This window comes from Tinamus guttatus, unplaced genomic scaffold, assembly GCF_059628265.1.
Source record: "Tinamus guttatus ecotype Peru unplaced genomic scaffold, ASM5962826v1 Tinamus_guttatus_pri_ptg000646l, whole genome shotgun sequence".
NCBI lineage: Eukaryota > Metazoa > Chordata > Aves > Tinamiformes > Tinamidae > Tinamus > Tinamus guttatus.
The window spans coordinates 444,668-461,058 of NW_028289180.1; the positions used below are offsets into that span (position 1 = coordinate 444,668).

General features: G+C 42.3%; 1 protein-coding gene across 2 annotated transcripts in view; it reads right to left on the minus strand.

Annotated features, from left to right (window-relative positions):
• Nucleotides 1-16,391, minus strand: part of GSK3B (glycogen synthase kinase 3 beta) — a 122,440-nt gene that overhangs the window by 28,806 nt on the left and 77,243 nt on the right. For both annotated transcript variants that reach the window (XM_088535783.1, XM_088535784.1), the window contains exons 5-7: nt 14,225-14,355; nt 12,755-12,861; nt 4,760-4,857 (exon numbers count right to left, since the gene is read on the minus strand). In XM_088535783.1, coding sequence (XP_088391909.1) covers nt 4,760-4,857; nt 12,755-12,861; nt 14,225-14,355 — 336 coding nt within the window. The remainder of the gene's footprint in view (nt 1-4,759; nt 4,858-12,754; nt 12,862-14,224; nt 14,356-16,391) is intronic.

The following is a 16,391-nucleotide window of genomic DNA, read 5'->3' on the forward strand; positions in this document are numbered from 1 at the left end:
GGACAAACATTCCCTCCTCCTGCTGCTTCTCCAAAAGAGACAGCTCCTCTCTCCCCATTAACTACTCTGACTGAATTTATTTTATTTCAGAAACTGAGCCCAAAATAGTACCTTGACATTTGAGTCTGAGCCATATATTATAATTGTAGTCTATACTTAGCATTCGGCTCAGTAAAACTGTCAGAGACCAAAAAGTTACATATGGATAGGATTCCTGATACTACAGAGCTCATGTTTTAACACCTTCCCCCCTGCCTCATTCCTAACCCAGAGAAGTATAGGAAGTTGGGGTTTTTTTGGTACAAAGAATAACCATAATGTTCAGTAAGACCAAAAAACCTCCTCCATCTCCTAGCTTTGCAAGGTAGCACATCTCATAATCTAGATTGTAACAGACAGAAAAAATACTTCTGGTAAAGATGATGGAAGGCACATGGCATGTGCCATGTGCCAGGGTTGCTCAGATAATTGTGTTTCATCCTTATAACAATCTTTTCCCCTCCGTTTTCAAGGGATCAGGGGGAAGATAGTGAACAGAGGCTTTCAGAAGGTAAACATTAGCTTAGAAACAAAACCATTGTTTTTCAGAGAGTCTCATTTTGCAACAGGAAAGTAGAAAGTAGGACACCTAAGCACCTCATCTTTTTGATAGCTAGTAAGAACTAGAAATAAAAAGTCCCAACTCTAGATGAGACTTTGAAAAAGCACAGCATATGATTTCTGTGATGGTGTAAGGCCCTGAGAAACTCCAGGTACAACTGGTTGAAGATGACCTAATAAGACGGCATGAAACCAAGTGCACCAATGGTGCTGAAAGCGAATCAAAGCCTGGCAGAAGACTAACTTGTTCCTCACGCAGCCATGGGCTGAGGGTGCTCAGCACCCAGTGCCCCGAAAGCAGCAGCTGCTCTGGACCGACGTGTCATGGAAAGGCTGTTCTGTACCAATGCAACTTCCTAGGGGATGTCCTCGTGGTCTACACGGCAAGGGACGGCGACATTTAGCAGGGAGGCATTTCGAGGCGTCACCCTCCAGCCTAATACGAAAACTTCATACCCAGATGTGGACCCAGCTGTTGTGTTGTGAACTGAACTCTGAATAATCAAAGCTGAGCGTGTAACTGAACAAATCTTGCCTGCAAGACCGTGACTTAAGTCATCTTGAATTAATAGGAACCAGCAGGAGTTTACAAGTTGACCTTTCCTGCAGCATAACCAAGTGCGTTTAAAAGGATGAGAGGTCAGATTCATTGCCAAACTAGTAAATACATTTGAATATATCACTTTTGGGGAGTTTAAAATAGTCGATTTCCCCTGTTCCTATATTTCAGATATATAGTTCTGAGAAAGCTACCTAAAAAGCACGACTCCTAGACAGTCACTTTATAGCAGCAGGTTGCAGGTCAGAATCTGCAGCTCCCACAAATTTTGCTGCTATTTGGCTGATTACATAGCTCTATTTCTCCTACTGCCATCTAACATCAACATAAGTTTGTGCTACAATAAAAAAGCTTTAAATAGTAATATCCTACAGCAGCAAATGGAAGAGGTGGAGACCATCTGTCAATGAATTTTTAAATGAACCCCTTTCTAAATGGGAACTTAAATAACCTACTGTTTTATAACATGTGGTACTGAAGACTTATGTTTCTGGTAATTTTTATGCTGCAGAACAGCTGAGCCTTCAACTGTATTGAGGTTGCAGAGACCAGGCTTCCTCAGGAGTTTGCCATTTTAATACTAGCCTTTCAAATATGAGTGAAATTTAAACATCGTGCTGGATGTAGGGAGAGAATGTTTCATGATGTCTGTATACATTTGAAAAAAAAAAAAGAAACCTCAAATATGCTCAATTATTCCTTGATTATAGCTCACTTTTGAAGGATATATAATAGAAAGGACAGGTCACTGTTGACAGTAGGCATAATGGAAAATTTAAGATCTCAGTTTCTACTTTTCCTCATCTTCAAAGGTAAGAAGAAAAATGAACAGACGTTTGGGGTAAACCTACTATCTCCCAACGATTCCCAGTTTGGCAATTAGCTGCAAGTGTGACATTAAAAGGAAAGCATCTCATCACCCAGGTCACACACCTCCTTACAACGCCTTCTTATGGCTTTTAGCCATCTTGCACGTGCTACTCTCATAAACTCTCTGCATTCTCACCATAGGCCTCTGTCAGTGCTTTTATGTAGAGCCAAATCAAAGTTTCAAAACACAAGATTTGATAGGCAGTTGCATTTAAAAACAACTCACCCATACTGTTTACCTTCCATTTTTTCTTCCAATGGTGGCCCAAGAACCTACGCCATCTCAGCAGTTAGCACAAAGGTAGGAAAATATTTACATATCTGCCCATTCACGCTTGCATTTTCCATCATACTCCCTTTAAGGATTCATCAGCCATCCTGGCTAGTGATTATTACTTCAATGTTTACAACATTTGCTTTTTCAGACTTTCCTGAAATATACTATCTCATTACAGTAGCTTTCCAATCAAAGAGAGATGGATTACTAAATGATGGGAGTTGTTTCTACATTTAAGCTGCCTGCTTCATTTCCATGCATGGGCTACATAACAAATGAAGATGAAAAGCCAGGAACAACACAGGTTTTGATGATCACAGTCCTCCTTTGTACAGTTAGAAGAAATGATTCAGAAACTTGTTTCCAGTGCAGTGAATACCATGACCTCAGCTACAGTTCATGGAAGTTTAAGCCTTTACGCTGGAAACTCTTTTGGCTGTCATGAGACAAAGCACTAGTTTTGCAACACCAGCTATTGGGTGATAAGTCAGTCCAAAATTATCACACATTCATTGTAGTGGCATTTAAAGACTCCTCAGCAGTTACATACCTATTTTCTAGTTTTTGTAACTCCATGCTGTCAGAGTCAAACCAGCGGTAAGGAAAAAGGCTATGAATTTGCTGATGAGGTGGCTATGGCCTCAGATTTCTACGTGAACTATGAAAGGGCTTACAAGATTATCATTGTGCTATAAATAACCATATTTACCCAAACTCTTTAAATACAGTTTCTCAGGATTGCAGACATTAATCACTTCTCTCTTCACCAGCAAAACAGGGCAACTGCTCATAACAGCTCCCGAAAAAAACCAAGGAGACGACATCTGTGAGCTCCCCCTTTCAAGAGGCAGAACAGGAGTTTTTGAGAACTTCCGAGGGCAAACACCACGGTTCACTGCAAGAATGCTTGCAGAATCAAGCACCCACAAGTGTTTCCAGGGACCATTTCCCACCCCACAGAAAGGGCGCAATGGAAAGCACTGCATCATTCCAAGATGCTTTTCAAAAGGAAAAAACTAATGGCCTATGCGATGACCAGCCCTGCTCCTGGCAGTTACTACTCTTCTCACTACTTCACCAGTGTTTCCTAACGCAAACCAACCCCACTTGAAGTTGCCGAGCTTGAAAGAAGCAGGCCAAAGGCCCCAGGAGGAACCCAAGGAAGGCAGGGCAAACGCAGGTGGCAAGACGTGGAGCCTCCGAACAAAAGAAGTTGGCTGGAGGCCTTCCAGCAGGACAGCCAGTCCTTCCACCCATACAAGCTAGGCTTGAATGGCCGAAGGCTGCAGGAGACCTGGCACAAGACTAGCAAGGCTGGGCCTAGCTCCCATCCCAAGCTTACCCTTCCCAGACACTGAGCAGCCCCACAACCACCATGTGCCACCGGCAGGCGATCTCCATGCGGGAGGAGGCAAATGACTCCCGGCCGGTGTGGAGACAGAGGCTGGCAAGACAAGTTTCACAGCCCTTGCAGGCGACAACAGACATCACCGGGAGTTTCTGTTGCTCTGCTCATACACTCCTGCTTTTGAGGGAGCTTTCTTCCACACACACGGGCGCCACAGTAGCAGATAAGCACCTGGTTCAAGTTCTGTTAGCACAGGCCCCTTGCCTCTCACTTAATGTACAATATAGGCGAATTTACCACCTCCTTCATTGCAGAAGCTGAACAGGGAGGCGAAGACTAGGGAAAAGACCATTCTACAGCACAGCAGCTAAACTGAAGAGATGCTGGGAAGCCAGAAGCCAGTTTTTAAGTTACAAGTTACTCTTCCGTGTCTCTGAGAGTCACTGAATATTCATAGCTTACCAAATGGAATCAATCAAGATGAGTTGCAACATAAGTGCTACCTAAATGTTATGTATTTTGAAATATTAGGCCTTTCTCACTTTAACAGCAGAATATTTTAGGTAGAAAAAACTTTTTGCCCAACATTTTTAGATCTCAATTCTCCATCTGCAAAATAGGACTGCCATTTTCCACCCTTCATCTCACACAGCTAGAGGTGGGGAAAGGAGGGAAAGCTACATGTGTGATATATCTGGCACAAAAAAATTTAATAACTGTTTTCAAAGCCAAGTAGTAATTGCATGCAACAAAGGAAAAAAGAGATTCTTAAAGAATGAGAATCAGGCTCATTAATAAATATTGGCTCAATATGTAAGCGCTACTTCCAAGCGCATTGAAATTGCAACCCTTTAAGAGAATAAATCACTATACAATTAAAACATGGTATATCATTACACATTATTACACGCAAATAAAGACCACTGGGTTCTCAGAATGCCTGAGAAGTGGTTTCTATCACCGTTTACACACAACAAGCTCTACGAAGGTGCCTGAACAGCTGCTTTGCTGAGCTTGTAACAATGCACATTTTCATATCCATTCATATCCATTTCATTACCAAGGAGAGATGCAGGGGATCAAAGAAGCATTTAGAATTCCATACCTTGATTATTTCCACCAACTGATCCACACCACTGTCACCTGGAAAAATTGGTTGTCCTAGTAACAGTTCAGCCAATACACAGCCCGCTGACCACACATCTAGAAAGGGGGAAAATAGAGGGGTAACAAGGGATGGCATCAGTAAAATGTATACATCAGTTATCGCCTATAGATAGCATCATTTATAAGCTACTTATTTCATTTCCTTGTGCATAACAAGTAAAAATCAAGACCATCTTTCCTGCCTCCAGTATATTATAAACTGGAAAACACAGATTCCTGTCCCAAAGCAGTGAACAGATGTTTTTGAACCACAAGAAAATGAGAACTGGAAAAGAAAACTTTAAAGATCACAATATATTGACATTAAAATGCAAACTTACATAGGCACTATGTACAGATTACAGACTATGCACAGGCATCGCCTACCAAGGAACCACCTACCAAGGTGTTTTTGCTCTTTTGGTGCAAGCTGAATAGGCTTATTTTTTCATCCATTCATTGAAAGCATTTGTTTGTTAGCAGATGAACCAGTACTGCAAATATTACAAGTATTCTGAAGCTCAAAATTAAGTGGCCTGGGAGACTATACCAAGGCTTAATTTTTATCCTAATTCTGTTGGCAAACATGGCTGGATCATATGACTGCTAGGTACAGACCAGAGCACAGCTCAACAGCAGCCATACTAGAAGTTACCAACTAACTTTTACATGCGTATCAAAAGCCGCAACTAGTCACTAGCAGCTACTTTTGTATGGGAATAAAAACTTCACCATCTACTATAGAAACTTTCCTGCACATTTTCAAAACATACTTAATGCAAAGGAAGAACATAACGAAGCAGACACCGTATTACATGGCAGCCTGTGAGAATTTGCTGCAAGAGTGCATTGAATACTGAAGTTTAAGTTGCTTGACACACCAAAGGAATTGCATCAAGCTGCAAAGACAACTTTTCCTCCAAAACACAAGTTGATTATAAAGTTTTCTAGAAAGTCATAATTTATTCAATGCAAATCAGAAACCTTACACAAAATTACTCTCAAAAACTCCACAAATAACAGGAGATCTGGAAAACTTACAACACTAATGGCATGAAAGGAGAAAATGAACAAACAGAGCCCCCCTCCTCCCAATTTACTTCAACTCTTGCCTACTCCAATAAGCTAAGTTACCCCCAGGAAACAAAAACTCAAAACCCAGAAAAATTACTTACTGAAGTCCCTTCCAATCCAAGTTATTCCTTGTTATGACAAAAATAATTATTTCCCTGGTGCATTTAAACAATGTCATTGAGAAGCGGAACACACACAATGCGTGTGACAAGAATAGACATGACTGGTCTCTAAACAGTACATAAATTATCACTTTGTCACATCAGGTGGAGACTGGCATAAACATAAAAACAACTTTCAGGAACTTTTCAAATTGGTAATAAAATAATCTGCAAGTCGGAACAGACTTTTTCCCCACTTCTAAATTAAAGAGAGACGGGGGAGATGTGAAGATATTTACTGCAGCTTTCCAAATTATGCGTCTCCAAGGCAAATAGATGCATTTTTACTGTCTCAGAACAAACGTCATATACAAACAAAAGGTGACCATTTACAACATAAACTTGAGCCTACTGCTAGTTGCCAGATGTTATTGCCAGAAAGATAATATAAAAATCACCTTTTTATGTCATCCCATACATACCAGGAGCCTGTCAAAAAATTACTTGGGTTTACAGAAAATTACAGAACAGCTCAAGAAATGGCTTAAGGGATTTCTCCAGAAATATTGAAGAAATGGATTAAGTGTACTAAGGGGTCAGAGTGCCGTAATTTAAAAGCCTACATAAAGGCACCTTAAAAGGTTTTGAAAAAGCTGAGTCCTTTACACCAATTACCCTGAACAACTGATGTCAAAAGTCTATAACCATTATTGACAATTTAGACACTTATTCAGCATTGAAAGAACAACAGCACATGGGAAGGAAAAATTACCTGACGGACCATGTCTACAACTGCAGCTGACATTACAGTGAGCTGACATTTAGGGATCACTTCCTATAAAAATTCCGAAATTATTCAGACAACAATGCCCCCTCCCCCGCCGGCAGCCCACTCCCGGGTCCTGGTGCGACCGAGCCTCTTGAGGGGGTCACTTAATGCCTTATGGAAAGACCCTTCACCTTCCTTCAGTTCATTTACTAACACTTCACATTTAACCCCCTCTCACATAGATGTGCTGAAATAAAAAAATTCCAGAGACATTCTGGAATCTACACTTTCTTCCAGGAATGTCATTTTATTGACTTCCAAATTAGGCCTCGGGCAGTATTCCCTGCTGCAGGAAGTGAGCAAAGCTCGGAAGCATTCCTGCTCAACACCAGGGATCTCACATCAACTTCAGCAGCTCCGCGCAGGGACAGCCATGGACTGGGGACTACACAGGCAGTAAAGCACGGGAAGACGGGGGAAGCCTCAGCTCTGCTCCGACGTCATGCATTTTTCGAGACTGCCTTTTAACGGGACTAAAATTTGACTCCATGGTAGATGGATATTTTTTTCCCTTTGAATGTGTTCTTTTGAAATTTATGTTTTGAATTCAGAGGGCAATATTTTTTTCTGAGTCCTAAAGTAAATACTGTATTAAATTCTCTATTTAAAGATACGTTACTTCAGAGAAATGCAGTTTTTGATAGCTCCTATCAGACCATTTTTCTGCCTGAGCACATCATCACTGCTCTCAATTACAGTTTAATAACCTTTCAGAGCAAGTTTGCAGCATATCTACCTACTCCCATGGGAGAAAAAACATTTTCAATACCGTTCCTTTCTCACATGTGCTATTTAATTAAAGCAAAATTGGACTTGTCATTCAAATGCTTTAAACTGGTGGATAAACAGGACAAAACAGGAGCTTAACAGAAAGTAAGCATCAAAATAGCGTATTCCCCTTATGCCAATATAGTTGAGTCAATGAGAAATTTAAAGACAAAAGAATGAGGACTATTTATTGCATGCAGGAGAGAGTGAGTATGGTTCACTCCTTCAGACAGCAATAGGGACAGGAAATGAAACCCCTACTAAAAGCAAACTTTCTGTCCAAGTTATTTCAGAAAGCCTTCACAAATAATAACGGCAGCTAAAGTTGTACCTGTTACAGACTAAAGAGAAAGGAAACATTCTGAGAAACAGCTCTATCGTGTAAACTACCTGTACTTAAGCATACAAAAACTCTTATGTTCGAAAAATCAAGATTTCCATTTCTTAATACAAGTTTCTAGTATTTTATTGTTCTTCATGGCTTTCAGGTAGGCATTAACCTCTCTAGCAATCTCATCTGAATAATTCCTCGGCTTCTGAATGCAATTGCAGCATTACAGAAATAAAAGGAATTTATTTTTGTTCAATAATGAGCATCCAGCATGACAACCTGCAAAATACATTTCCTAGTTTCACTATACAAGTGGTTGACCAGGGTCTCTGACAAAGGCTGGCTGTGACATGGGAGCCTATCCACAAGCCTCATTGCTCCGATGCCCAGCTCCTCCTTCCCAAACCAAGAAGCTAGCTCCCCGCCTTGCCTCATCTCAGAATCAACATACTTCACATTAAGCCCCAGTTTCCCTAAATTGTTATTTGGAGGGCAGGAAGGGAAAAAAAAATGTTGAATGTGTTCTCATTTATTTAGGACTACTTTAAAAAAACCCTGAAACTTTCCTTCAGCTGACACTTTATGGAGCACATCCACCTTCGTGCATTCTTTCTTCCTCACCTAGTCCTCTCTACCCCACCATGCCTCATCCCAGGTTCATGGGCTTGCTCCATCTTGTGCTGCTCTGGAAACAGATCTACTGTATAAACAAGCAGGGAAGAAAAAGAATGGAGCGAGAGGAGTAGCCTTGGGAAGTCGTCAAGCCAGCAGCTTTGAGCTGCCAAATGCCAGAGCACAAAATGCTCTTCAGTTGCTGTTTATTTGGAACAGGCCTTGGAACGTTAAACCGAGACCACGGGCACATGCACCCCACCACGGAGAGTTCAGCACCTCCATCGGCACCAGGTTATACGGGACGGAATAAGGTTGAAAACTAAAAATGCTTGGAAAGTCATCAGGAGCACAAGTTAAACAGATACTCCTATTTTTCTGCAACAGAGAGATGAAACTACCATGACGGGTTATGGACTACACCCGCCTCGTGAGGAAACGCTCTTTGGGGCTGCTCAAAGTCCTCTCCCTCTCAGTCTTCCCGTTCACTCGGACAGCAAACACGTAACTCTGTGACCCTTCCTTTTGGCCAGTCCAGCAGCAGCCTGTGACACCACCATGCCCATCAATCTTTCCCTGCCCATGGCTATGAATGTTCCCTCTGGGACACCCTCCGTTCCCGCCAATGCAGCAGCTTGGCAAACACACTGGGCGCCAGAAGGCCCTGCTCACCCGGCGCCACCTCCCGGACCCACCGCGTACCTGAAGAAAAACGCAGGCTCACCCGGCAAGGCTTAACCCCACGCCTGCTTTTGACACAAACCGATACATTCTGGAAGAATCTGGGCAGCAATCCAGTCAGCTACAGCGACAAGCTGGAGGCTTCGGTGGGGCACAAAGGCGGCAGGAGCAAACCTGTGTGCAGCCTCCTGCTGCAAGCGTGCGCGTGGTGGTCACAAGCCAAGGTGGGCCCGGGCTCTTTGAGTCGTGTGGGCACCCCACGGCTCGTGCCAAATCCCTTCAAGCTGTGCTGCAGGCAGCCAAAAGAGCGACTGCACTGGCTTTCTATCCATCTCGCAGCTGTGATCACGTAAAAACCCAAAGAGGTCATTTCCCAGGTAGTTATTTTACTAGTCCCGGGCCTGCTGAAGCAGTAGATGCATTTGGATGTTACTCTCTCATATGCATTCATATACACCAATGCAATGCTGCACGCAAACACATATGGCCGCAAGACTGTAAGAAACACAACGCCTGGCTGTGACTTGTTTTTTAATGACAATCCCAAAGGCTCCTGCAAGTCACAAACTTTGATAAAATAAAGCAAGAGCCTAGGAATTAAGAGCTGGAATATACTTCTATTGTAACAGTCCAAACCAATCTCGGAACCAGTTTCAGCTTCTGCCACACCTAAGCCCCTGCCACGTCGCAATGACCCATTCGTGTGCTAAAGGACAAGCTAGATAAAGCCAGGCACACTGAGCCCCTTCTTGGTTATAGCGCTACATCCCATGCCTAGCCACTGAAATGGCCACGAGAAGTCTTGACTCCACCACTAGCCTTGGGCCACCATGGTGTCACTCTGCATTTACATGCACAGCTTTACATGCAAAACCACATAACGGGTTTGAAAAGCAGTTCCTGATCATAAATATATATAATGATAACTACAATGTACTGTGTTACAATCACGATCCTGGCAGTAACTGCAGAAAACAAACAAACAAAAAAATTACTCAAGACATTTTTTGGCTCCATATTCTTCATCTCTTATTTTTAATGTAATTTTAAGATGGCGGATTTAAATAGAAGAGCTAAGATCCTTAAACAGATTTAAGCTCAGCTTTTGTCCCCTACCCTTGCACACAAATGGATCTTTCCATACAGAACAGGGAAAGATCACACAGCCAGAGGAGACTGTTGTACTGCATTTCCTCAGAAAGATGGAACTGGAAAAGGCAGGTGTGTCTACATTAAAAGGGGACAAATAAAACGCAGTGTGAACGTACTGAAGCATTTCCTCGTTTCCTATGCCTTGAGTTATGGATGATCTAATGATAAGTATATTTTCTTTTCTTCATCCATTTTTTGAAGGAAATATATTTGTGCTTGTTAGCTGGAATACAAATCACGTCACTGGGTATACAATAATACTGGTTCAGTTTGGATGATTAAGCTTCTTACGTCAGGGAAATAGGGTAGAGTTCCTACATGCTATTGCCACTTACCTTGTAAGAGCTAGAGAATAACCTAACTCTTAGGAGTTCGGTTAAGAACAGCACAAAACAAAACCACCCCCTTAGAATTTGCAACATATTACCTAACACTGATAAAACTGCAGAGCAAGTTTGCAGAAACACTTTATTACTTTTCAACTCCCACACACACAGTTTCTGCTAGGAAGGGAAAGCAGAGAGCAAAGGATAGCAAGGAAGGAGTGTGTTTGATAAACTTAAGGAAAGATGGGGGCAGATGGGGGCTTTTTTGCGCACGAGAAAGTCTGAACCACAGCTGGTCCTGCTTGGATGGCAAGCAGAAAATGGGGTCGTCTCTTCATAATGGTATTTTTATTACACCTGTTTTAGGGAGAGAGAAATAAGAAAACAAAATGGAAAGGGCAACTTATCAATGTTTCTGGAAAATGCATGAGATTAAAGTCATTACGCACTTGGAGGAAGAGACATTTCACAGGCTTATCTACAAAGCAGTCTCTTTTGGCTCCACTGCAAACGCTCGCTCAGGGGAGCTGCCCTCCGCAGCAAGTGGTCCTCGTGCGCCCAGATAACGCTGCTGTGCCCATCTCCTGGCTGCCAGCTGGCGAGATGACGTGAGCTGCTGCGCCCTGGGCTCGGCCACCTTCCTCCCGCTGACGACCCCCGGCCACTGTGGGGCCTGGCGCTCATGGGAGCGCCAGTGCCATGGATTTAGCTCACATACCTCACCAAGGGCCAGCCCGACCAAAGGAAGGTCTCGGCCTCTGGAGCCGCAGCAGGGTGTGGAAGAGTGAACTGTGAGAGCTAGTGCAAGGGAGAGAACGGGACCTGGAGTTCGGGGAAAGAAAAATAGGCTTGGGGCTGATGTTTAGGGTGGCGGCCAACCATTAATAAGCCCTTATCATTATATTACCATTAGCTTCCTCATATCACTCCTGCTATAGTCCTGACTCTTCTTTCATACCAGGCAAGATAGGAGAGAGTTGGTATATTATTTACTGGAAAGTAGTAGTAGGAAAGTAGCAAGTATAAAAAAATAATTATCATGAAGGAGTAATTACTGGAAAATAACTATTGGGAAAGGATCAGCAAGAGCAAGTAAGTCTTCAGAACTGAAGAGTCAAAGCAAGTTAACGAGCTAAACACTTGCCAAAACACTGATATGCTTAGCAGTATTTAGGCAAACTGCAACAGGTTACAAATACATTTGCATTCTTCCGAGACTTGATCACGACCTTCAAACCCTTCTAAACACACTCTGAAGCTCACCTAAGCTACTCAGCCCATGAGCAATGTAAAAGTTTACCGCTACAGCGGGGCATGTGAGAGTTAAGTCCCAGGGTCTTATGCAGCAGCCTTCAAAAAGAGCCCTTGGAAACAGCAGAAGTTACAACAAGGCAACTCGCTGCTCTTCATCTGGAGAAGTCTTCTATAGCTCCACAGTATCAAAACCCTGCTATCAGCTGCCTAAACTTCCAGCTTTCCTAATAACTCCATGATGCAGCACATATTAAAAAGATGTCTTGATAATGTTAAAGATTAATGACAAAAGTTAATGGAACAAATAAATATCAAAGAACTACTGTACAGAACATTAACATTTTCAAGAGAGTTTAAAGCAAAGCCTCAGGCCTCATTTTCTTTCCCACTAAAAACACCTACTAAAAGACAAGTAAACAAGTGACAAAATCACGCAAGTCTAAATGACGGCAAATCAAACACCGTGTCAAGAGTTTCCACAGTCCTGCTTCAGAGTTATTTTAAGTCAACAAAATACTTGCTAGTTTGAGTTCTCAGGTCTCCTCTTAACATTAAATAGCAAAATTACCTAGAGAGCCGGAAAAAAATGTTTGAGACCAGATTTCCCCCAGATTAGGAAATGTCCATTGTCCTTCCTAATCTAATTGATATTAAAATCTGAAAAGGTATCAAAATTACAGCCTATAAAATGTGTGTGCTTTACAGCCATCTACAGTAAACTTCTGCTCACAGGGATAGTATCCAAGACCTCTAGAAGCATTTACACTTAACTAAAGCATAAACACACATACAGCAAGTATGCAGTTCAACAAATACACATACATACCTATACTGGAGGTATAATCGGTGGCTCCAAAGATCAACTCTGGTGCCCTGTAGTACCGAGAGCAGATGTACGAGACATTGGGTTCTCCACGAACCAGCTGTTTTGCACTGAAGAAGAAACACAGTAGTATCTTTCAGGAAGGGAAAGTTTTACATATTTCAGTGCAGGCCAATATTAAGCTTTAGTGCCCCTTTCTCACCCGCAGTCCCTAAATGCTTAAAATATTGTGGTTTTTCTAAGCTGATACAAGGCACAGACTTAATGATTTACAGTAAAATTAGTCCAGGCTATCTAAGCAGCTTCCTCAAATTGGACACAGCAATGTCGATTACAATCTAGGGGATAAACAAGGTCGGGTTTCTGCTGGCAGTTTCCTATATAAAGCTTTGATAGGTACAAAGATCTGTTTACACAGAAGAGGACAGAACACAATTCAGTCAGATGCAGTTACCTTTTAAGGTTCAAAAGCCCTGGACAGCCACCAGAACCAGCCTCTCAGTCTTCCCTACAGCTTTTCTACGTAGGAACTACAGTCAACACTTTAGGGTCTTTAACAAGGAGGGGGAAAAATCACCTATTTACGCACTGTTATTTCAGGTTTTAGCATGACACTTCTTCCGTTTCGACACTTGCAAGGCACAGGGGCGGTGGCGGAGGAGACTCCCGAGGCAGCACGCGTGACTGTGCACTGCTGGAATAACCCATCTCGCATTCCAGCTCGCTGCAGACAAGCTAATTTAGCAACAGCTGCGCCGGTGACCTCGTGTATAGATGCCCTCCTACCTATTTTAGTCTGTAAAGTTAGAGTACAACCTCAAGACTGAAGTTTATCCCAAAGAAAAAAAACTGTTTCCTGCTTATGCATGGATTTCCAGAACCCTTCTATCAGTTATTTCTCTTACACGTAGGTGTGAACTCCATGCATGTCTCACTTCAGCAGATATTGCAAAAAATGTGCTGCTGGAAGCTGGCATGCAGAAGTCCACTCTCCAAGAGCTTCAGTTAGAAGCACTGCTTCTGATCCTGAGCTTTTAAAGTATTTGAACTATTAGATGAATTGTACATACAAGTAGACTAAAGGAGCACATTAGTCCCACACGTATTTCACTCTACGTAACCATAGGGTGAAACCCATAGGTATTTCATCATTTGAATTTGACTGCGTTTTTCCCACAGGAGTGGAAATATTTTCCCCCATGTTTTCCTATGCAAAGGTGTATTTGTTTTTCTAAATACGTGAACAAATTACTGACTAAAATTTTCAGGTCTCTTTCTCTTGATATCCCTTTTCAGCTCTTTATTCATATTAAATCATTTTAAAAGGAAAACAGAAAGTCTCCGTAATTTCCCTTTCAAGACTATAAATGATTAACTCTGCAGGAATATAGAGAGTTTCTTTGCAAAATTCCATCACAGCTCCCTTTAAAGGAAGCAATTTCATCAGTCTCCAGCCCATGGAGATGCACTTACCTTCCAAAGTCACAGAGTTTTAGAACAGCTGTATCAGGGTCCAGCAAGAGGTTCTGTGGTTTTATATCCCGGTGGCAGATTCCAAAGGAATGGATATAGGCTAAACTCCGGAACAGCTGATACATGTACAACTACAACACAAAAATATTGCATAATGTAGCTTTCCCGGGCAAAACAAGAGAAAATAATAATTTATTACAAATCTGTATTAGAAAACAGAAATTAATAAACAGATTTATCTCACAGAAAAGAAAGACATCTCTATTCCGTGTAAAACAGTGAAGCCCTCCATGTCTTCCTCCTTCTTTACCCCCTGTTCTTTGTCACATACCCATACCTGTATATCAAATCAAGTTTTTTGTCTTTCAAAAACAAATACTTTATCCAAAAAAGAAGTGCGAGACCTGTCCAACCTCATCGATAGTCACAGAACAAAATGAACACAAGACTACAGAAAGGTGTTTCCACTTGCTCTGTAAATCACTATTAAACTAGAAAACAACCACTCAACAGTGCTGCACCTTAATGAATGCAAGGTCCACTCGCAGGCGAGTTTGTTCACAGAGGAACAAGGCTGTAAAAATGGAAGAGATCCCCAACACCAAGAAAACGCCTCCTTCTTCCTCCCAATGAACTGACCTGAAGCTGGAGGAGGCTCGTGCACACCCTCCTCCCTGTTCGTCCAACCAAACACTGCACCACGCCAGAAAATCGGAGGCCATAAGGAGAGCTCCCCTCGCCTCCTTTTGCGCATACAGAGCACGGCTGCTCTCTTACCCCCTTCCAACTCCCTCAGTTTAGCACCCTTAAAGCACCCAAGCAGCACTACGAGACACTGCGAGTTCTTCAGAAAAATGATGGAAGAACAAGCCACGCTTGCTTCCTTCCCTAGCAATCAGCTGCAGAATGAAAATGGGGCACTCCAGGAAACCTTCATCAGGTGTTTTATTTCCTTTTTATTAACACCATATTAAAAGTTGCCCACAGAATATAGTAATCGCCTAGCCAGTCACTTAAGTGAACCTCTGATTAACTTCATATAAATTTCAAGGCCGACTCCAGGCAGCCCGGTTGCTGTTCTTCTGTGCCCCATGCCCCACTCAAAACCAAATTACAGGCAGGACACATGAAGGTGCCGCTGCAGTACTGTCTCCCTGGTCTGAGGGTCTTCTCCACAGGTCACCTTCACTGCTCTGTGAAGCAGGGTGCAGCTGCTAGATACCGCTGTCAGGCCACATTCACCTTACTTGCTCAACTATCTCTCCATTCTCTTTCTCTCCTTCCCCGCCTTCTTCTGGGACATGGGGAAGGTGTGAGGGCGAAGAAGCCTGAGCAACTCTGCCCGTGAAGGTTTCAGTTGTTGTATTTTTTTCTCAACATGAAAACTCTAAACAAGGATGAGCAAACAAACTCATGCTAACAAAAAGACGACTAGGGGAGCTTCCTTGCCATTCCAGAGCAGCTTCTGTTTTCCAGGAAAAGGAGCCAACTGCCTGGCTAGGTAGCAAGCACAAGTGAACAAAGAGGTATGACCTGACCTTCGGACAGCCGTGAGGCTGGTAAAATGCAAAAGTTTTAGTAACATCAAGGATATAGCATCTCTTTTTAAATATAAGATGAGGAAAAAGGCTTGCCTTGTCAGAAAAGCAACATAAAAAAATCAGCCCCCTGGAAGGGGAAGTATCTAACAGGATGAAAGAACTGAAGCAATGGACAGCCATTAGATCAACAGTACAGGAAAAAAGATTTCTAAATAATTTATGAAATGCTAAGGTGACAAGCAAACTGTGGGTAGCACACAGGCTAAAGCCATGCTGTTCCACCAACAGGCCAAAATGAGCAATCTTGCAGTAGAAATTTTTACCCTTCTTAAAAACTCGCAATATCCTGGATATTGCCAAGGCCACAATTTCCAATGTATGTAGCTATCGTTATGGTATAGTGCTTTGCTATTGGAAAAACTATTTTTGTAGTTTTCATCTTCTTCAAAATGAATAAAAGCTTTCCCTTAAACCTACCCTACTGCCAAGCACTGCATATTTAAAGATGGGTCTGGGGAAATCAATACAAAACAGAAATTTTTGTTGCAAATGTCTGTATATCCTTATTTGGCTAAAGACACAAAATGTCTGCAGAGGAGCTTTTGACAGCTATCAGGTTAACGCCA